Source organism: Candidozyma auris, chromosome 1 (genome assembly GCF_003013715.1).
Source record: "Candidozyma auris chromosome 1, complete sequence".
Lineage (NCBI taxonomy): Eukaryota > Fungi > Ascomycota > Pichiomycetes > Serinales > Metschnikowiaceae > Candidozyma > Candidozyma auris.
In genome coordinates this window covers 394,639-414,711 of record NC_072812.1, presented here as the reverse complement: position 1 = coordinate 414,711, position 20,073 = coordinate 394,639, and the positions used below count along the sequence as shown (strand labels likewise).

At 44.9% G+C, this 20,073-nt stretch overlaps 12 protein-coding genes across 12 annotated transcripts; 6 read left to right on the top strand and 6 right to left on the bottom strand. All coding sequences in view use genetic code 12, as the record gives it.

Moving 5' to 3' along the window:
• Nucleotides 1-100: 100 nt before the first annotated feature.
• On the bottom strand, nucleotides 101-1,927 carry ZCF32 (Zcf32p; the record flags this gene model as incomplete). Its single annotated transcript, XM_029034413.2, has 1 exon — nucleotides 101-1,927. The coding sequence occupies one exon, from the start codon at nucleotides 1,925-1,927 to the stop codon at nucleotides 101-103; it is 1,827 nt and encodes a 608-aa protein (XP_028889655.2).
• A 1,065-nt stretch (nucleotides 1,928-2,992) lies between these two features.
• Nucleotides 2,993-4,039, bottom strand: CJI96_0000190 (uncharacterized protein; the record flags this gene model as incomplete). Its single annotated transcript, XM_029034412.2, has 1 exon — nucleotides 2,993-4,039. One exon carries the CDS (start codon nucleotides 4,037-4,039, stop codon nucleotides 2,993-2,995), a length of 1,047 nt encoding a protein of 348 aa, XP_028889654.2.
• Nucleotides 4,040-4,201: 162 nt separating this feature from the next.
• Nucleotides 4,202-5,881, bottom strand: CJI96_0000189 (uncharacterized protein; the record flags this gene model as incomplete). The annotated part of the gene is made up of 1 exon (XM_029034411.2): nucleotides 4,202-5,881. One exon carries the CDS (start codon nucleotides 5,879-5,881, stop codon nucleotides 4,202-4,204), a length of 1,680 nt encoding a protein of 559 aa, XP_028889653.2.
• Nucleotides 5,882-6,101: 220 nt separating this feature from the next.
• On the bottom strand, nucleotides 6,102-8,369 carry CJI96_0000188 (uncharacterized protein; the record flags this gene model as incomplete). Its single annotated transcript, XM_029034410.2, has 1 exon — nucleotides 6,102-8,369. One exon carries the CDS (start codon nucleotides 8,367-8,369, stop codon nucleotides 6,102-6,104), a length of 2,268 nt encoding a protein of 755 aa, XP_028889652.1.
• A 424-nt stretch (nucleotides 8,370-8,793) lies between these two features.
• CJI96_0000187 (uncharacterized protein) lies at nucleotides 8,794-9,183 on the top strand (the record flags this gene model as incomplete). Its single annotated transcript, XM_029034409.2, has 1 exon — nucleotides 8,794-9,183. The coding sequence occupies one exon, from the start codon at nucleotides 8,794-8,796 to the stop codon at nucleotides 9,181-9,183; it is 390 nt and encodes a 129-aa protein (XP_028889651.2).
• Nucleotides 9,184-10,008: 825 nt separating this feature from the next.
• Nucleotides 10,009-12,285, top strand: PXA2 (ATP-binding cassette long-chain fatty acid transporter PXA2; the record flags this gene model as incomplete). Its single annotated transcript, XM_029034408.1, has 1 exon — nucleotides 10,009-12,285. The coding sequence occupies one exon, from the start codon at nucleotides 10,009-10,011 to the stop codon at nucleotides 12,283-12,285; it is 2,277 nt and encodes a 758-aa protein (XP_028889650.1).
• Nucleotides 12,286-12,388: 103 nt separating this feature from the next.
• CJI96_0000185 (aminoacyl-tRNA hydrolase) lies at nucleotides 12,389-13,036 on the top strand (the record flags this gene model as incomplete). The annotated part of the gene is made up of 1 exon (XM_029034407.1): nucleotides 12,389-13,036. The coding sequence occupies one exon, from the start codon at nucleotides 12,389-12,391 to the stop codon at nucleotides 13,034-13,036; it is 648 nt and encodes a 215-aa protein (XP_028889649.1).
• Nucleotides 13,037-13,247: 211 nt separating this feature from the next.
• CJI96_0000184 (uncharacterized protein) lies at nucleotides 13,248-13,959 on the top strand (the record flags this gene model as incomplete). Its single annotated transcript, XM_029034406.2, has 2 exons — nucleotides 13,248-13,305; nucleotides 13,373-13,959. 2 exons carry the CDS (start codon nucleotides 13,248-13,250, stop codon nucleotides 13,957-13,959), a joined length of 645 nt encoding a protein of 214 aa, XP_028889648.1.
• A 61-nt stretch (nucleotides 13,960-14,020) lies between these two features.
• Nucleotides 14,021-14,509, bottom strand: CJI96_0000183 (uncharacterized protein; the record flags this gene model as incomplete). Its single annotated transcript, XM_029034405.1, has 1 exon — nucleotides 14,021-14,509. The coding sequence occupies one exon, from the start codon at nucleotides 14,507-14,509 to the stop codon at nucleotides 14,021-14,023; it is 489 nt and encodes a 162-aa protein (XP_028889647.1).
• A 1,106-nt stretch (nucleotides 14,510-15,615) lies between these two features.
• ZCF30 (Zcf30p) lies at nucleotides 15,616-17,511 on the top strand (the record flags this gene model as incomplete). Its single annotated transcript, XM_029034404.2, has 1 exon — nucleotides 15,616-17,511. One exon carries the CDS (start codon nucleotides 15,616-15,618, stop codon nucleotides 17,509-17,511), a length of 1,896 nt encoding a protein of 631 aa, XP_028889646.2.
• Nucleotides 17,512-17,709: 198 nt separating this feature from the next.
• CJI96_0000181 (uncharacterized protein) lies at nucleotides 17,710-18,285 on the top strand (the record flags this gene model as incomplete). The annotated part of the gene is made up of 1 exon (XM_029034403.1): nucleotides 17,710-18,285. One exon carries the CDS (start codon nucleotides 17,710-17,712, stop codon nucleotides 18,283-18,285), a length of 576 nt encoding a protein of 191 aa, XP_028889645.1.
• A 167-nt stretch (nucleotides 18,286-18,452) lies between these two features.
• Nucleotides 18,453-19,856, bottom strand: CJI96_0000180 (uncharacterized protein; the record flags this gene model as incomplete). The annotated part of the gene is made up of 1 exon (XM_029034402.1): nucleotides 18,453-19,856. The coding sequence occupies one exon, from the start codon at nucleotides 19,854-19,856 to the stop codon at nucleotides 18,453-18,455; it is 1,404 nt and encodes a 467-aa protein (XP_028889644.1).
• Between the last annotated feature and the right edge of the window lie 217 nt (nucleotides 19,857-20,073).

The following is a 20,073-nucleotide window of genomic DNA, read 5'->3' as shown; positions in this document are numbered from 1 at the left end:
GTAGTGCAGACGAGACGGCTGCGCGAAAGAATAGGCAAGTGGCTGCAAGTGGAGCAGTGGGTCCTCTTCCATTAAAATACTTAGGGCTAAACAGCCGTAGTTACATTAAGACGAGATCAATGTCAAGTACATTGGCTGCGGTGGTCCAGTCCTCACCAGTCTCCCAGCAGCGTTTCATTACTTGAAGACTCTTAATGGCGTTGCGGTTGCCTGACTGGGCCATCCAGGTGTGCCGTTCATAAATGACCTGTCTTCGTTCTGGGTCTAATAGTTCACATCCAGCGCAGAAGTGGCAAAATATAGTACATAGTTCAGCTGAGCTTCTGGCCTCCACGCCGAATCGTAAAACGTCCGCCATCGTATTTGAAAGATCCTGAACTATTGGCGAATTACGCGGAACTTTGAGCACCCTTCGATATAGATTTAGCATGCCCATGCAATAAAATAACTTGTTAGTAGCACGAAGAGTGTTGTCGTGCTGAAGAAGCTCGTCAATACCCTTCTGTCTTTGATGCAGATGTATAGTGTGTTTGCGAAGTTTGTGATCGATGCTTCGCTCTGTCTGGGCTTGTCTTCTCGCTTCGCCTGCGGTATGCGTTTCATTGAGCTTCTCCTTAGTTTCAAGAGCAGCTGTCACTAGCCATACTGGAAGTGAGAGAGCTTCATCCTCTGCAGTGCTCTCTAGTCTTTCGACCTCACGAATGAGTAATGCTATGTTGATGAGATGAGGAATAATCCGAGCATCAAACCCCATGAAAAAATCGATATCGCCCTTTGGGTCAAGATTGTGTGAGTTGCCAAAAGGCATTTGCAAAGTATCAACCGGCGCATAATGAGACCCATTTCTGTACCCCCTAAGGTACTTGTCTTGGCCCCTCGTAGTCGAGAGGGCTCCCAAAACATCGACGTAAAAGAACCATCTTGTCAAGAAAAAGGCTTTATTACTTTCGTCACGCTGGAAGACCATTGCAAGTGAGCGATCTGAGCTATCCGAGTCATCAGAAGATGGTGAAGTGCTTTGGCTTTCTTGGGACGCGCTTCGAGCAAGAACGATTTGACTTGCGCCAATTGTGTGTGTTCTGTGCTTATCAATGTCGTTTGAATTGACAACTTCGTAGCACGAGAGAAGCAATGCAGTGAGCAAAGCGCCATCAGAAGTGGCCTCTTTTTCGTTCTGAAGTTGCTTGAGGAGCTCATTGCATGATCGGTTCAAGAGTTGTTCTACAAGCTCCGTGGTATCTGAGTCGTCCAAGTCATTCATCAAGCAACTTCGCCAGCGAGCTGCAAATGCCAATACAGTAGTAAGAACTCCCGGGTATCTCATAGCCATCTGAGGAACCAAAACTTTGAATGGATTATCAGTGTAGAGATGCGATGGTGCTGGAACCAAATCATTGGAGGCCACCTCCACCCAAAATCTCAAAAGCTCACGATAGCTTGGGACTTTCAGTAGAATATCAGGAAGTGGCGTGAGTTGAGCAGGTATGGAGTATAGCTTTTGCCATGCATGAGACGCCTCTTCCATCGCAGGGTTTGACAATAAGGAATGGTATCGCAGGAGTGGATCACTACCCATGGACACTGGGGGACTGAGGTATGACGACGAAGGGGACCTAACCAAGGCGTTCGACTCTTCTGGCGTATCTCGCTTCCATGTCCGCGGTAAATCCTCCGATCGAACGTGGCTTTCTATATGTTCGACATGGTCTGTCAAGTCCTGAGACATTAGATTGAGTAGCCCTGATAACGAGGAAGGGCTTCCCCCATTAGAAATACTAGGTATGTGATTGAGGTGCTCATCTGGTATCACCACATCGCTCATATCGGGCATTTGCAGGAGGGTCGAAATATTCTTGTCTTCGTATGGTTCCGCTTTGGCTTCATCACTCTGCATAGAATCGGACCTGTTGCTCGAAGTTGCGGACATAGAAGTCGCCAAGCTAGGCGAGACGAAGACGCCACTTGTCACATAATGACCTTGGAAACTTCGACTGTCCGATTCCAGCTGTGCTCCAGCAAGTTGAGAATCTAGAGAAGCTGATTTCGTGCTTGAAGCGCTAGTGCCGTAAGCGCTGGGGACGAACGTTATCTCACCCGGCTTCGATGCGCCCTTTTTATCTGTTGAATTTGGTGGTACGACATGTACTTGAGATGCTTTTCGTCTTTCAGCATTCTTATAAGGTCTCCCACCCCACGTAAGTTTCAAACTGTAGTCGCAGGATGCGTTAGCTTTCAAGCATGATGTACACGTCGGTCTGTCTTCGGAACACTTGATCTTGAGCTTTTTGCATCTGTGGCAGCCCAACCGAGAACGTTTTATTCTTTTCTTTGTTGAATCAGGCATTATTACCAGGCATATTCTACCCTTTTTTTTGGTTCTAGAAGGGAGATCTTAGTGAAGGGTGGGTGACTGGACAAAATGCCTGGGGATTGATGGGGAAATCCTTCATATAAGCGCAACCGTTTTCAAGATAGTCAACGCCGTAGTCAGAGCCCGGAAAAAAAAAAATCCATAGATGAAGGCCAGCGCGAAGGCAGAGCCGACGAGGTCTCCCACTTGAGAATTTTAATGCTTAATTATCAGAATTTTGACAAGGGCTTCTTATTGAAAATGACATTCATCCTCCCAAAATAATATTGACTTAATCGATTCCACCTCCACTTTGCCATATTTGCCGCGTGCTACGCCTCGTCCGCCCGAGGCAGAAATTCCGCTGCACATATTCTCCCTTCGCAGCACAGGCTGGATGATAAGAGCTGACCGAAACGAAGTTTACCAAAGAAAGGTAATTGATGAGAAATAGTGTACGTCTATCCCAACAAACCTTTGAAGACCTGTCTCGAAGATATCTTAGCCCCGTCGTGAAGACAAATTGGAGCCACCTTGCATTAGCGAGCGGCCCTTACCTAGACGAGAAATTCCGGGAACAACTATGAACAATGTTGTGGCTCACAAAGGTGAGTTTATCTCCGATACCCGGCACGAACCTCATTAAAAGTCTTTCTTTATAGGCACAACGTGATCCAAGATACCACCTTCTTTCTTCTCCCTACCTTTGTCAACATAACGCTTTCCGAAAAGCACCACAAGAAGCTTTTCGTAGAGCCTGTAGAAGTAGCCTGCTACGATAAACAAGCCAGAGAGGATGGTGGCAATTCGAGACACGAATTGGAAGAAGGATATTCTTTTCTCCCGTATTGAGAGCTTGATGGGTTCGAAGGAATAAGAGAAGAAGATTCCTGGTGGTGCCAGGCCTCTGCCTCTGGCGGGATGATGGATCTCGGTCAAAGCATACTGATACGTATCAATCACAAGTCCAATTTTTTCATATAATGTTGGCACCACCTTAGCGTAGTAATTATATACCTGGTTCTTCTCCAGCGTCACTTTGGCAGTGAAGTCTAACGGGTTGTCCATGAACGGGTAGAACTCTCCATAGGAGAACTCAAAGATAGCGTGTGAGAGATTAAACGAGCTCTCGGGAATCCGCCTTCTCTGTGGAAACACTGCTCCCTTTGGAGCAACGAAAAACTCACCCTTGACCTGGTTCACGGGAATCGACCCAAATATATGGCATGCTGGAGCATCCACATTGATATGCTGACCCTTGATAGCGTACTCTGCACGTAGCGAACCCTCTAACGCTTCATCCAAATTGGAACTGGAATGGTGATTGTTTTCGTTGTTAATATTAAAGTAAGGTGGCACGAAGAAATCCACGCCCACAAAATTGAGTACTTCGTTCGCTAGAAAGTTGTCGCTGGTCAAATCCATGACATTGGTCGTTAGTGTATCACAAGGCATGGCAACAATCATATCGATGTTGATGTCAAGCGACAGATGGATGTCTCTGTTCACGGAAAATTGGCGGTCGATGTACCCACCGAGGAACCCACCAATTTGGACCCATAAGATGAAAAGTCCAAAAAGGATGGTAAAGACGGACGAGAGACCTCCTCTCGAGGATCTGACCGAATGTTCGGGAGCTACCTTGGGAAAGGCATCGAACACACGAACTTTTTTTGAAAAATTATCCATTTGACGCCTTATGGTAATGAACCTTGATTGGATTTGCAAATAGTACGTACCACCTTAGGTGAGAATGTATGGGTGTCCTGTAGTGGGAGACTTCCAAGGGTGCGCAGCTCTTGGTAATTTTGCAGCCTACTTAAATATATATGCCTCAAAAAAAGACGCACTTTACATGATCGCATTGTTTACAGGGCGAGCATACCTGTAACACTCTCTGTATAGCCGGCGTCTTCTGAATTCTATGGTAGTATCCTGAGCAGCAGGAAGCTTGTCATAAATCCAGCCTTCGTGCTCGTCTTCCTTGATCTTCAAGTGGGTGACATCAATTGCACGATCCCTCAAGTATGCCAGTGGATTCCGGTCCACAAGCCAATTACCGGCATATCCAAAGTCAAACTTCCATTCTTTGGGTGGAAGAATTTTGGAAATAGAGTCCACTCCATGAGGCTTCTTCCCGGAAACCCTGACCTTATCTTTGAAGTCGAATAGACGCTTTGAGTAGCCATAAAGCTTCCACTCGTGCTTGAGAACGTTGCGCATCTGCAACTCGTAAATCTCCACTACACGAACTTCGGGTGGATCATCCACAATGATATCTGGCCTATCAAACGTTTCGTGAGGTGGAAGCTTCTTTGGTTTCTCTTCCTCTTCTTCCGTCTCTTCACCCTCGTCATCTTCCTCCACTGGCGGTGCTCTTTTTCTCTTCTTGAGTGCCTGAATATACTTTTTCGCATTCGGATGGCAAATAATCATGCCGATCCAGCCGGCTTGAATAAATATGATTCTCCATGGGATCCATCTTCCAACGAAAAGTACAATTGATGTGACGGCACTCAATATGTAGAATATGAATGTCGTGAGTCTCTCATTCTTGAAACCAACAACATCTGTAGCGATTTTTTCGGTGTTATCCATGGTATTGAGCAAGTCTGTAGTGAGGTTCTGTAAGTCTCTCATGTTCATAAATGTTGATACCTGCGACTTCACAAATTTCGATCTCGTCTCAGAGGAGAGTGTGTCGGCAGCGTCAAGGCCCTTCTGCGCAAATGCACTATGGGACTCGTTGGTTGAGGTTGCCCTAGAGTACTCTGAGGAGATCGTAGCCGATGACTGTACCAGGATTAGGTCATCGGAAAAGTCCCCTGAATGCTCATCAATGAAATCCATCACAACGCTTTGATCCTCAGATTGATTGAAATATTCAAGAAGTGATTGTCCTCTTGGCTTTACTTTCACGAGCTCGGGAATGTCTCTTGGATGACGATGCAAGTAAGCAGGTACAATGACCCCAAACAAAAGCACAAGCAATGGGAGTGCCACAACTAGGTGAGGCCATACGCAGATGGCAGTGTACATGACCAACACAGAAATGGTTTTAGTTGGTTGTTTCCAAGTGATCACATGAATCAATCCATACTGAATCTTGAAGAACAACCCCATCTTGGCACTCAATCTTTTCATATTGGAAGCAAGCTTACGAATTGACAAAGGAGCTTTACTTTTTCTGGATGGATCTTTAATCCTGCTGTTCAATTCTTCATAGTCTCCAGTATCCAGCGGAACGGTATGGCTCACAAGGCGCTCCATGAATCTGTCCATGAAGTGAGTGGGTTCTTTTCTGGCCTGATGTTCCTCGGCTGACAGCGCCATTTCTCTCACTGCCTCGAGCTCTTCTTCAGTGTACTCAAAGCTGCCATCTTTTGCTCGAATTCCACCGTCAGATGTTCGTTCGACATGTTCTAATCCCATCCCCAAAAGTGTCGCAGCTGTGCCAGCAGCAATGCCTCGATTTTTCCCAGCGTGAGTTTCCGCTAAATCGCTGGTGTAATTGTATAATGAGCTTAGCATCCTGCTTCGGCGGCTGCCTTTCGGGGCAATGTCAGGCGCCATTAGATGTAAGCAAACTCGATGTTGATTTTGATACTTGTAAATTTGAGAGAAAGAGATCTTGGAGATTGTCGAAATGGTGTCATGTGACAATGTGGGGAGGGAGTTACCTTTTTATGCATGAGATATGGGTGCGAAAAAATAGCCTTACTACGAGTAGAATTACTGAATGGTGAGTACTTTACTTAAGAAATGCGTCGTCTAGTAATGTAGATGCATCTGGGCGTTCTTGAGGGTTCCAACAAAATATTCTGGTCAAAAACCGAGAAAATGACGTCGCATGAGGCTCGTCTGCTTTGTGTAGACGTAGGGTAACATCCAAGGATTTGGAGCTAGGCTTGACGGACTTCTTAAAGTGACCATGGGTAGTACTCTCTTTCCCAACAGCAATAAGCTGCTGGCTGAGTACTTGTTGGTTTAGTTTTCCATCAGCATTAAAAAGAGAATATAAGAGTGTTCTCTTTATCTTCTTCTCATCGACTGGAGCCTTAACATCGTTACCATACACTGATGCCTCGGCAGAAACTGGATCCCGTATATTGCCAGGTGATGCTCTTGCCATTCTCATGAGGTTCTTCTTCTCATTCACAATGAAATTAGAGGGTGGAGATCCAAATAGTTCGAGGATCAATGCAATTTGCTCGACCTCACTTCTCCCAGGAAGGATGGGCTGGCCGGTGAAGAGCTCTGCCAACACGCATCCAAGCGACCAGATATCTATCTTGCGACTGTATCTAGACCCTAAAATAACCTCTGGTGCTCTGTAGAATCTAGATTGTATGTAAGAAAAGGTTGTGTCATCCTCCAAGCAGGATGATCCAAAGTCTATGAGTTTGACAATGAAGCTGGGAATTGATTCGGGATCGTTGGCATTGAAGTCCGGCGGGAGCTTTATCATTATGTTCTCTGGTTTAACATCACAATGTATAACCTTTTGATCATGAATAAATTTCAAGCCCCTAAGAATATCTGTGGCAAATGTCCTGAGGATATTCAACGAGACCCCTCTGAAGGACATGAGCTCTAGAAAGGTGAAAAGATTGAGTGAAAGGACCTCAGTCGCGATACACATATGTCCACGGAAGTGAAAGTGGTCATAATAGTTGATAATGTGATCGTTCACGTCTCCTTTGGCGCTTCTTTGATTCAACTGCTTTAGCATCTTGATCTCACTTACAGCTTGTAGAGACCAGTTGAGGTCGTTTCGTATAATTTTTATCGCAACTTTGCGTTCTCTTCCTGGTTGTGAATATTTGTGATCTGTGCAAAGTACAACATTACCAAATGAGCCTGTTCCTAGTGTACACTTAATCTCGTACCGATAGTCGATGTGGTCGTTAAGCGATATAATGTAGTTACCCTTGACGTCATCAAAGCCAAAATTATTTTTGTAATCGCCAGAGTTGAATACGTTCAAATTGATATTCTTGTTTCTTGCCTTGGGTATAAAGTAGACATGTTGTTTTCTGATGATCTCTCCTCGTTCATACACACTTGCCAGTTGGTCACTAGGTAGTGAGTCTAGCTGATGTGGAAGTATTGGAGCGTTCGCCTCAATATTAGGATCCAATGTGTGGAAATCCTGAAATAATTCGGCATCCGCAGCCTCAAGTATCCCATACATTTCTGCCAAAGACGCAATTTTGGGGAGTTTCTTAGAGTGCGATGAAGTTGACAGTTCATCTCGCCAAAGAGACGAAAGCTGGTTTGAAATTCTCAGGCGAGGCAAAGTACTTCTCGTAGCCAGTTCCTCGACCAGTTTCATGGCATCGTTGTAGAGACGCAGATGAACATTATTCATAGATGCCGACTGGGATATCTTACAAGGCAGTCTTCTGCTTCCTCTCGTTGGGGGCTCATCAATGTATGAAGAGTCTGCTCGCTTTCTAGCAGCATTAATGGTGGCATTGGTCTTTTGCCCAGAAGGCAGACGGCTTTCCAGCGTTGAGGTAAACATGCAAGGTCGTTTGTTGTAGAATTCTGGATGAGAAACCGATCTGTCTTGAGACTTATACTGTGGTTGTTTGGTAGTCGGCAGTTTACCTGTGGCATGCAGCTTTTTCCTTGATGAGGTTGTGTCCCTCATGAATGAATATGATGCTTCGCTGTATCTTGAAGCTTTTCTGGGTGTTTTCCTGTCAATATTCTCAATAGCTGAGATCACTTGGTTATTGGGCTTTAACACTTTTCTGTCTGGAGATGGATCAGCGGTAGCGTCCTTCCCATTCTTGGATTGTGAAAGCGATCGAGACTGAGCTCTTCGAGCAGTGGAGAGCACCGGAGCCTTACTTGGAGTGGTGGCCGTAGACCCATGGTAGCTTTTGGGATATAGGCTTGCTGGGTATGTCTTTTTAGGTGATCTGGGAGACTTTGCTAGTTGAACATTGTTGTTGACGCCGAGTTCAATGCTGGCTAGCCTGGAATCCAAGCTAGGTGAGATATTTGACATGAGTTAATTTTCAATGCCAATAAAGTAGCTTTTGCTATTAATGAAGTGTATCGTCTTTCTAGTATAATGGACGATCTAGGCTAATGGCTGAGGCGTAGGAGTGTATGAGGTGCTCATATTTGTAAACAGAGATTTCGCAGTAATATCGGGAATACTAGTTGAAAGAGGTTACGAGTAGACCGGAATGCCGATAAGAGGTCTTCTCTTATGAAATGAAACGCAATTGCATAATTGAATGCTCACTGAAAGAAAACATATATATAAAAAAAGAAGGTGATTTTCTCACGTCCTCTCAAGAATAGACAGCTTGCGATACTCTACACTAAGTCTACAGGGTAGCATGTCTTGTCACGATCGCCTGTATGGAGCTTTCTGGTAGCGAATCCAGAGGGTGCTCAAGTCATCACTACTACCCACGCCACAGATGACAGCTTCAGGAGACTCAATTATTACTGCGCCAAATTCCTACACCAACAAGGATCTTCTCTTACTCAGTCAGATACTACATCGCCAAGGTCTCATTGAGCCAGATGCCGTGAGGCAATATGAGGATTTGGACAGGATCGGCAGTGAGTGGTTTCACCACGATAGCACCCAATTGCTGCGGAGGACCCACGAGAACAGTCTCACAAAACCACCGACAGGGAAGCAGATCCTTCAGTTGTACGAGAATATGTTGGAAGAAAACAGCGATTGCAGTAACACCACCGAGTTGGCCAACAAGTTCTACTTTGCCCGGGTCCATGAGCTTGAACACCGCATTCAACAGGACAAAGAAGATTTCAAGAGCATCTTAGCTGAGTCTCAGACGTAGCACGATAGCATAATTCACGGGGAGGAAGTGAAGTAAGGTCTACTATGAAGCGCTTGAAGAGAGAAGGTCAAGAGTATATGGAACTAAATGGCAATGCTGAGTCCAGAGAGAAAGCTGCTATTGGTTGGGGCAAACGAGAGGCATGATTCACCACAGAGTCATGATCAGCCAGCTGTTGATTGGAATTTACTCAAGGACCCGTTTTTGAGGGTTTCAAGAATACTTCATTTCCTTAGCTGGCATCAGTTGATGTATGCCTCACAAAACACTATAGAGCTGTTTGCAGCCCTGAAACGAGCATACTATCGAGGTCCTCCTGTTGAGCACTTCGCTACGAACACTATATGAGAATATCAAAACTGTAATTGGCCCAGCTAATGAACCAAATATGCGACACTATTTCACCACCTTACTTTGCCTTTCTACGTTGGCTTTGCATTTATGTCGCTGCAAGCAAGTGCCTGAGGGATGTTCGCGCCACTTCTACTAGCGCGGCTAGGCCACCGGTGACCACCGGGACAAAGGAGGTATCCGACTAGAAGAACAAAGAGCATTTTGAAATATTTCAATACAAAACGAAATAACTCGCTTGTGCTGGTATTTCTCTCAACCCCGTTGCCTATCCCTCCGTGTCTCTTTTCATCCCTCCGTCCTTTTCGCAACCATTTTGCTTCCTCGGATCGTAGTGCCTCCCCACATTCGTGCTGCAGTTTTGCCAAGATGCAGTCAAGATATATCGTTCATCAAACTCATAATTGGTGAAACGTCCACCTCTCTTCTTCTGCTAAGTAACCTTCTGGTCTCCTATTTATTTGCACAAACCCCATGCCGAAGTCTAGAAGGGTTCAAAGGGACAGGTTCGCCGTGGCGGTGTTCAACGCCTACAAGTCCAATCGGTCTCTTCTATTGAATGCCTCCTACATTATTTTGATTACTGCGGCGTTTTCGGGTGCTACAACAACCTCGTCGTCGTCTCGAAAGAAGAAGGACGCCAACGAGGATGCGTTGATCCAGGGGAAAGCGAAACCAAGGCTCACGAGAGAATCTCTCAGGAAACTTCTCAAGGCTGCCATTCCTTCCTTTGTGAGTCCAGTTGTCGGTTTCTTCGTGGCTCACTTGGTGCTTTTGGTGTGCAGAGCCATGCTCACAATCAAAGTTGCCAGCTTGGACGGTTTTCTTGTGGGTGCTTTGGTCTCCAAGAAACTCAAGCGATTTTCGAAGCTTTTGGCGTTCTGGATGTTACTTGGAGTGCCGGCATCTTTCGTCAATGCGTTACTCAACTGGACCAAAGACAAGATGAGGCAGCATTTGCGTATGAACCTTAACAATAGCATTATCGAGGATTATCTTCCTGACAATTTGGATCCAAACTATTACGCGTTGATTCAGCTCTCTGATAGCAAAATCAAGGATCCCGACCAGAGACTCTCTACAGATGTTTCGCGCTTGGCGTCTGCCATGGCTAGTCTCCCTGGTCAGCTCTTAAAGCCAACATTGGATATGCTCCTTTGCGCAAGAGAGCTCTCCAGAAGTGGTGTAGGTAGCGGCGAGGGCACTCTTGCTCTTGGTATGTTGGCTCATTTCTCCACAATTGTCTTGAGGTTCTTCTCCCCTCCATTTGCCAAGCTTGCTTCTGAGAAGGCTAATTTGGAAGGCCAGCTTCGTTCAGCTCACTCAAAGATTGTTGCTAACAACGAAGAAATTGCCTTTTTGCGTGGTCATTACCGTGAGCTCGACTATATCGATCTCTGCTATTACCAGCTTGAGCGTTTCTTAAAAATGGAGTACTGGAAACGTGCAATTCATGAAATTGCTCAAACTTTCATCGTAAAGTACTTCTGGGGTGCCGCAGGCTTGGTCTTGTGTTCGGCACCTGTGTTCATCAACAAATACCTTGGGAACGAACCTGATCCTAATGCCGCCGGTGACTTCATCACCAACAGAAGATTATTGATGAGTGCCTCGGACTCCTTGGACAGGTTAATATACTCCAGAAGGTTTTTGCTTCAATTTGTTGGTCACGCAACCAGAGTCACTTTCCTTCAAGATGCCTTAAAAACTATTAAGGAAAAAAGATTAGGTAATCCACAAATGAGTGATGAAAACGTTGAGTTTGGTGATGAGATCACGTTCAGCGATGTGAGACTTGTCACACCAGCTGATGTCACCTTGGTTGAGAAGCTCAACTTTAGTATCAAACCCGGAGAGCATTTGTTGATCGCTGGCCCTAATGGTTGTGGTAAATCATCCATGTTCAGGATGTTGGGTGGCTTGTGGCCTTGTAAGTACGGTAAAATCACTATTCCTACCAGTGACAACATGTTCTATTTGCCACAGCGTGCTTACCTTTGCAGAGGTTCATTGAGGGAACAAATAATATACCCTCACACTGCGGAGCAATTCCGTAACAACAAGCACGGGAAGAGTGAAAAAGATCTCGAAGAAATTCTCAATATTTTGGATTTGTCTGACCTTTTGCCAGAAAACAAGGATTGGGACGTTGTCAAAAACTGGAACGAGGAGTTGTCCACTGGTGCACAACAACGCCTAGCAATGGCTCGTCTCTACTACCACCAGCCCAAATTTGCTGTTCTTGACGAATGTACATCGGCTGTGTCACCTACGATGGAACAGTTCATGTATAAGCATGCCCAAGAGATTGGAATCTCGTTACTTTCTGTTGCCCATAGGCCTGCGTTGTGGCACTTCCACAACCGTTTATTAAAGTTCGATGGCAAAGGAAACTACTACTTCGGTCCATTGGACGCTGAGCGTCGTTTGAAGTTCGAGGAGGAGAGATTGAAGTTGGAGAAAAACCTTAGAGACGTGCCAACCTTAAGAGACAGGCTCCAGGAGTTGAAGACTGTTTCGAATGCTCAACATATCAGATATGAGAACTCACACCGTGATTTGGCTGCGCTTGGAAGAAGTGCTGCAAGTAATGGTAACAAGGATAGTGAGAAGAAGGTCGAAGATGTCACTGATAATGCGGAGGACAGAACTTCTGAAAAGCCTACTAAGAAGTCTGAAGAGAGTACAGGCAATCAGAGTGACGAGAAGAAGAAAAGGAAGAAGTCTGCTAAGAAGAGTCAAAGTAAGTAAACTAGGGTTTCACTAAATGCGTTTCGCGTATATTCTTTGATAAGTAGTGCACTGTTGTGTGCGAGTTTACTAGTGGAGATGAAAATTATCTTCCAGACTCCTGATGCTACGACAATCGGCTCGTCTATGGTTTCGGGCGCCTCGATCACCATTCCTGACTATCCAGCAAGAAGAAACGCCTGCCATTCTTTTTGCAGCCATCGGTAATCCTGTATCGCAATACTCTGGCACAAGGCACAATGTTGGAGTTTGGGTGCTCAACGAAGTTCTCAAGAACAAACAAGACGTCCCACCGTTCACTCCGTCTCCCTTACTTAAAGGTGCCCTAATCTCTGAGCCTCGGGATCTTAATTGTGTATTCTTCCAATCCACCCTGACTTTCATGAATCTTCAAGGGAGCCCCATCTCCAAAGTGTGGAACCATTTCAGACAGCAACACCCACAAAGCTCTTCAGCACTTGTCATTCTTCATGACGAGATTCAAATCCCACTTGGCAAAGTTCAGGTTCGTCGTCAAAACACAAGTGCCAGGGGCCACAACGGTTTACGATCCATAGACAAGGCCATAGGCCCCAAGTACACGAAAATTGGCATTGGAATAGGCAAGCCCAACCACAGTGCAATTGATCGTTTCGTTCTCTCTAAGTTTTCCCTTTCAGAGCTTCTGACCTTGTCGGAGCTCAGCGTTCCACAAGTTGACGCTGTTATTGAGGAAATGTTGAAAGGCAAGTACATCTACGAAAGAGCTTAAGGCACTTATTCGTTTTAAAATAAATCAATATGCGTCAGTATCGGTCTAAATGTTTTAGCAAATAGCACACTCTCTAGGGCAAGGTGTTTCTAGCGTGAGTGCGTCCTAACACAGATTTTCGCATTGATCCGAAACTTTGTCTTTCTGGGTCCTTTACCTGAGAGCGCGACGATAATATAGGAGGGCAAAGCAATTCCACCCTTGGCACAACATGGAGTTCGAGCTTAACCTCACTGCCGACCGAGCGGTTGTGCGTGAGTCTCTCAAAGGTATGTCTTTTTAAATTGTGGCATTTGGTCATTGTTGTTGATGTTGGGCTTTACTAACTCGCTCTAGGGGTGCTTTGGTGTATCTTCTTTCACCGGCTTTTTGGTCCTATCGCTCCCAGTTCCCACGAGTTCATGGGAGTAACATATCCCGTGGCCAGCAACCTACCGGATGTTGACTCCTTGTTTGATCAAAAAATTGACCAACTAATCAAGAAAGATTTTGGCAGTGCAGACCTGCTACGCCAGCCCAAGGTGGGCCAGCTACTCATTCTGTTCCACAAGAACCCATCCAAAATCAAAAAGAAGTCTTCGTGGTTCGGTCATTTAAAGGATGACGTTCTGCAAGAGACTACTGTGTGGGAACTGTGGCGGATCAATGTGAATTGCCGCCCTGTGCCCCCAGAGTCCTTGCTGGCTGACACATCCTCAGTGCATGATAGGGGCGTGCAACTGTCACGTCAGAGCTTCGAAGAGACACTCATGGCGATATATGGAAAAATGGACGCTAGCAAAGATCATATTCCCCCAATTACTACGCTTGATGTGTCTCCTTTTCCATATGAGATTGAAATCGACCCGAAGTCTCCCAAGAAACCTCCTCCGCCCCCTGACGATGAGTCGTGGGGAAACTACATCAAGAAGATGTTGGATTAATTTACAGGTCATCACACAGAATTCATTCATCATTGTAAATAGTTTATTTACGCTGCATCGTTCACAAGTTGGCGCTGTACATCCCCTCCTCTCCACGAACAAGAATACACTCCTCTTGGTGGACAACTCTATCAATAAGGCCTAAGGCTTCAGCTGTGTCTAAGGCTTCTTGATCATAGCTACCTGGCTGGAACCATAATCCCTTAATGAGAGACTTGTAGTCTGGCACCTCAGCAATATCCTTTAGTGTCTGGATAGTGATGTGGGGTGGAGTCAAGAAAGAAATACTGAGTCCATCCTTTTCAGAAAGCTTGTACTGAGATAAATCTTTTTTAGCACCTAATGCCTTCATGACCTCCGGGACAGACTTGATTACTTGTTGGCCGAGAATCTCGCTTTCCTTAGGGTTGATAGGAACCACAGATAGACCGTGGCTCACATACCACAGCAAAATTTTGAAGCCAAATTTGGACGGATTATTGGATGCCCCTGTAACAACGTATTGTCTTGAAGCTCCAAAAAAGCTTTTGATCTTAGGTTTCATAGACATCTTGAAGAAAGGTAGTGAATTCGCTGACTTTAACAGTTCATTTTCACAAGAATCCGGGGAAAGCCATGCAGTGGGGGGTACGGATGTCATAGAAGTTGCAAACTAAGATGTTGAAGACAAAAGCATTCTTTAAATAGAGAGATATGAAAGAATATCTTGCTTCGTGTCTGTCTCGTTTGCGCTTGTTTGGACCAAAATTTTACCCTGAATGTGGAGAATTCTCTTTTTTAAAAAATGCACTGTAGTCATTCAATTGACGTAAGGATGCAAATAAAAAACCCTCTTCACTCTGTACTCAAGTGCCTGAATCTTCAACAACATAAATGAAGGATTGTCATATTTCTGTTTGTATCTTTGGTTTTCTTCCTGTTACTGTTTAAGTTTAATTCAGAGGGCTCGATGATTGCTGATGTCATTAGCAACTTCGTTCAGGAACACTCGAGGAAAGCAAAAGAGCAATAACCAGAAAAGAATAAGATTGAGAAAACTAAGAAGACACAAATCTGCTTCTCTGCTCTTCATGTCATACAAATTCAAGTCCCTCATTGCTTTCGGACCAAAGTCCCGGATTTCAGCAATACAGGCCGCGAGATGGTTGCAAAAAAAAAAAAGCAGGACCAAGCATGCAGAAAACACCCTCATCAACAACTACTACGCACTACCAGCACTAAAACACTCGAACAGGCTACATCGGCATGTCTCGAGAGAAAAAAAGAACCAAGCCATGCAGTAATTGCAAACGGTCAAAGGTGAAATGTGAATACACAGATTCACTACCATGCACTCGCTGCATCAAGAGCGGTCTCGCAAGTACCTGTCAGATTGTCCCCAAGCTCCCGTCGCTAAAGCTACCGCAGGTCGGTCCCCAAACGCTTCCGAACTTCAATATGGTCCCTCACGTACACCCTATTCCATCCCATACTCCTACATATTCACCACAGCCACCAAGTATACGACATAATCAGCTTGACCGGCAAGCATTGCAGTCTCAGACGCTCCCGAATCCACCGATCCATTCACAGACAGCTCAATCAAATCAGCTACATCCATCATCACTAGCATATCCAAAGTCACAACAAGATCTTGACCTACAATGGAAATCTCACATGGAGAAAAAATTAAGCTCATTCGAGTCCAAATTTGACGACTTGGTGGGGGCACTTCGAGAAAGTCGGTATTCAACAAACGACTTCAGTCAGGAGAGAGTATCGCTTGCATACAGAGATCCACCATCAGGTGCACAATCTCACTATATTGGTAGTCGAGTATCGACTCCGGAATCGTCAGAGTCTGAACAGAGTGTTCACGGAAGACGCACATATAATGATGAATTTACAGTCTGTAAACGGCCCAAATTACATGTTGAGAGCTCCACCAGGCCGCTTCTTACACTTGAGGAAGCTAAGCTTCTCTTCAAATTTTTTAACTCTCATATATCCCAACAACTTTTTGGTTTTGATATTGAAAAATTCCAAGTTAGTCAAATCTGGGAAACGTCGCAATTACTAGTCTACGCTGTTTGCACTATTGCTGCTATGCACTATCCCGACCCATCGATATCTTCCAAACAGAGTGAATTACAGCAACATTTGCACAAATTGTGTTCTGAGATTCTTTTTCAGCCGCGACCAAAGTCTGATGTTGAGGGTTTCAACATCATTGTTGCTCTCATATTGTGTAGTTTTTGGCTCTCAGACTCCCAAAGATTTACAGGTTTGGCTTTGCAGCTTGCAAAAGAATTTGGTCTCAACAAGCCTGTGACCGAGAAACTGCACACTCTCAATACAAAAGACCGCCTCAAACTATGGTATTTGCTCTACGTGTTGGATGGACAACAATGCATGTCTCTTAACAGGCAAACGCTTTTCGAGACAGACGACTACCTGATAAGAAACAGCCGCGAATTACTTTTAAATAAGAAGCCCCGCGAGATCGAAGGAACATTGGACAACCAAGATTCCACAAATGGTTCACTCGTGAAGAAGGATACCTCAAAAACCCTTCTATCCAATGAAAAGGAAGACATCGGTAGCTGCTTTACTGATCTTCAGTTGGTATCCCAAGTGGAGTATAACCTGGCCATCAAGGAGGCATTTAAGGGCAATGCATGGGACCTAATTGCACCGAGTACTTTCGGCATCCCATCGAAGTCTAATCTCGAGCTTGACAAGTGGATGGTTTCATGGACAGTTCTTCTTGCTCCTATTAACAATGGCGCCGTATGGCTGTCGAAATCTACATTAATATACTACAACTTCGCCAAGATGCATATAAACTGCTCAGCCCTACGGGAGCTTCAAATCGATACTGGTTCTGAGTCTGTGATATTCCCGAAGTGGGAACAATACCATCAATTGAGACAAAGAATGGGACCCTTGCCGCTTCAAGAACAAACGAGTCAACCAGAATCTGATAGCGAGACTGATGAGGAAGACGAGCTTATCAGCAACAAAGAGCTCGCAACGCACGATCAGACCCTATTGAGTCTCAATATTGCCGTGAATGCCGCTCAAACGGTCTTGAATCTTGTTCTCAGCGACAAGGATATAACCAACAATTTAAAGTATGTTCCATTGCATATTCATATCATGCTATACTATGCTGCCTTATTACTTGTTAATCCCCCACCAACGGATGCAACACATGTCGCCAATACGAATCAAGACACCTATTTTGTAAAAATTATCGAGAGCTTGAGAACTGCAAAAATGTTGCAGAAAAAGATCTATGTCAATTTACCGACAGATAAAAACTTTGGGAACAAATTTATCGAAAGCTTAGATGAAGTTGTTGCCGACCGAAGCCGAAAGTTGAAAAGTGAACTTCACGAATCTCCGCTTTCCAATGATCGTAAAGGTGAGCTTTTTGAGCAAATTTCGACATTGAATTACGTCGATGACCATTTGGAAGTGTTCTCTGGTTCGGGAAATAGTAGCAAAGAGTCCTCACCAAGGGAATCAGGCATAGCTGCATGGCCAGGTTCTCATCATGGTCATCCATGAGATGGATTCGCATTTGTACATATCATGACAGTGTACTTGTATTTTGTATACTAGACACTGATGTCACATCAAAGTAAACGAAATGCTAGCAAGCAAAAGCCTGTTAGCTCTTTTCGTTGTCCTCATTGTCTCCGGTCCGATGAAGCTTTTGAAGCTTTGGTTTCGAAGTTCGAGTCCGTTGACATATGCAATCAAAAAATGGAAGCTTTCGTCGTTCAAACGAAAATCACTCTTTCTCAAATCATTTTGCACTCTTTCGAGATAGCATTTTCAAACCAAATCCTTTTTCTAAAAGATATCGGTGTTTCTAACGAGAATCCGACCGATAAAACGACGGAGGAAGAGTTTGTTCAGGGTTATTGTTACACTCTACAAGCTATTCAGAGGGAGACCATGGAATCTTTCAGAAAGACTTCGAGGAAGCTCGAAAGTGCATGCAAGACATTGAAGAAAACAATCAGATCGATCAAGTACAACGTTATTAAACATGACATGTACTTCCTGGCTTACCGAAGTTACCACCTTAGCGGCCTTGACTCAGAATGTGCTTTCGAGAAGAGCCACAAAGCCATCATTAAAAGAGACAGATACCTCACACAAAAAAAGTTCGACAAGTTGCATTCTCGGCTACTCGAGCAGCTTTCATCTTTTCTTGATTTGGCTTCAGATGCCCATAGCATCTTGTTGTATAAAATTGTAGAGCAGCAATTGAAGATGGTATTGGTTTTTGAGGATGAGCTCAGCAGCTTTTTGAAGATTTGGAGAATTTTGTAAGCAGCAGAGATGTACAGAACTGAGAGAATTGTTTCTTAATGCCAGAAGACGTCGCCAAACCGAGATGATGCAATTATAGATGTGAAACTTTTTTTCAATTAAATGTATGGCTCTTGAAATATGTTTTCTCTGTAAGGAGGCCGCTTTCTTAAAGCATCGTACCGTGGCTATCCGAGGTAGCCTGTTCTCTCATTATATACACGGACACATCTCTCGGAGCAGAATTCTCTTTTGAAGGGCACGCTGGTGTTCTGAAGAAAATCCCACCACTCGAATATTTCAGCATAAGGCTCCACGACCACTAATTGGCACTCACTGCATGTGTCCTCAAACATCCCCTTTGAGATCGCCTTCGCAATTAGATGGTGGATTACCCGAGGCGTATGTCGCTTCCACGAGTGAGTCTCGCTGTAAGTGACATCATACTTGGCAATAGTATGTAAGCATAATGATTTGAGTGAGGGAACGGTACTTACCTCTGAGTGCCTCACAATTTGACTGACATACCTGGGTGACGGTTTCTCGCCTTGATGAACTGGGATCGCGTTCTCCGGAATCGAGATAAAAGGGTTGGGCCCTGCTCTAAAGGTCGTGAGATTTGGGAGCTCAAGAATCTGAACGGGTAGGGACCGTAGATGATTTGTGGCTATATTCAAATCACACAAGTTTTGCAAATGACGTATACTAGCAGGTATGCTTTTGAGATAATTCTGACGTAAACTTAAGACATTAAGCTTTGTGTATGCAAATAGAGCTGGATTAAGGCTGCGTAGTTTGTTGTTTGTCAAGTACAACTGGTGAAGGTTATTGGGCAGATCTCTAGAGAAAATCACCAAGCTGTTCAAGTCACGAACTTCTTCCGGAATTTCTGTGAGACCCATGCCCTCCAAGCTAACCGACACCGAAACATCATCGAAGGCTTGGAGAATACGGTTTCGTGCCGCTGCGTACACAGCTGCAGATGCAGCAGGATCTGGCTCGCTACCAAAGTCGTTGTCCGTTGAAGGTTGAACAATATAGCTCGATGTCTTGAACCGGTTGAAAGGTCCGATGCCAAAGTCTGGCTCGGAACTTCGTATGAAAGGTTTTGCATTCCTCACTGGCGATGTGTTTAAGCTGTGAATCCCATGGCTTTCTTTCCTTGGACTGTCAGGAACCGTATCTGTCGTGGTTGATATGTCGAACTCAGACATCTGCGGTTGTACAGGAGGGCTACTGGGAAGCTCTTTGGCCGAGGCCTGAGTCAGGAACGTGTGTGGGTCATCTCTCGAGTCCGGTTCGGTGTCAATAGTATCATCCTCACTCGACGGTCCGTTGAAGAAGTAATCTCTTCTCTTGATGTCATCCTTTTCACTAAAGCTTGCACCCATCTTCCTCTTCAAGCTGGGCATAGCAAATGGCGCTTCCTTACGAATTGGTCTGTTTTGGCTGTTTTGACCTCTCGTGTGATATCTGGAGCTAGCATTCTCGTCAATAACATGCTTCTCACGGGGGTCGGTGCTTAGTGCATTCTTCTCATCAAAGGAACTGGTACTAAATGCGAATGGAAGTAAGGGGTTTGATTTCTCCATTTCAGCAGCCTCACTGAAGAGATTGATAAGAGCTCAACTCGTTCAATTGACGTCTCCTTGCCAGCTCTCCAATGCGGCTCACATTTTAACGCGTACGATGTCGCGATCTTTGTTTACCCCGTCCTGAAGCGAGCCCGGAGGACATCAGTCTGGCTAAGTAAGTACGGTGGGTTGATTTGTGACCGGACCGTACGGCAAAAGAAGAATGCAAGAGCTT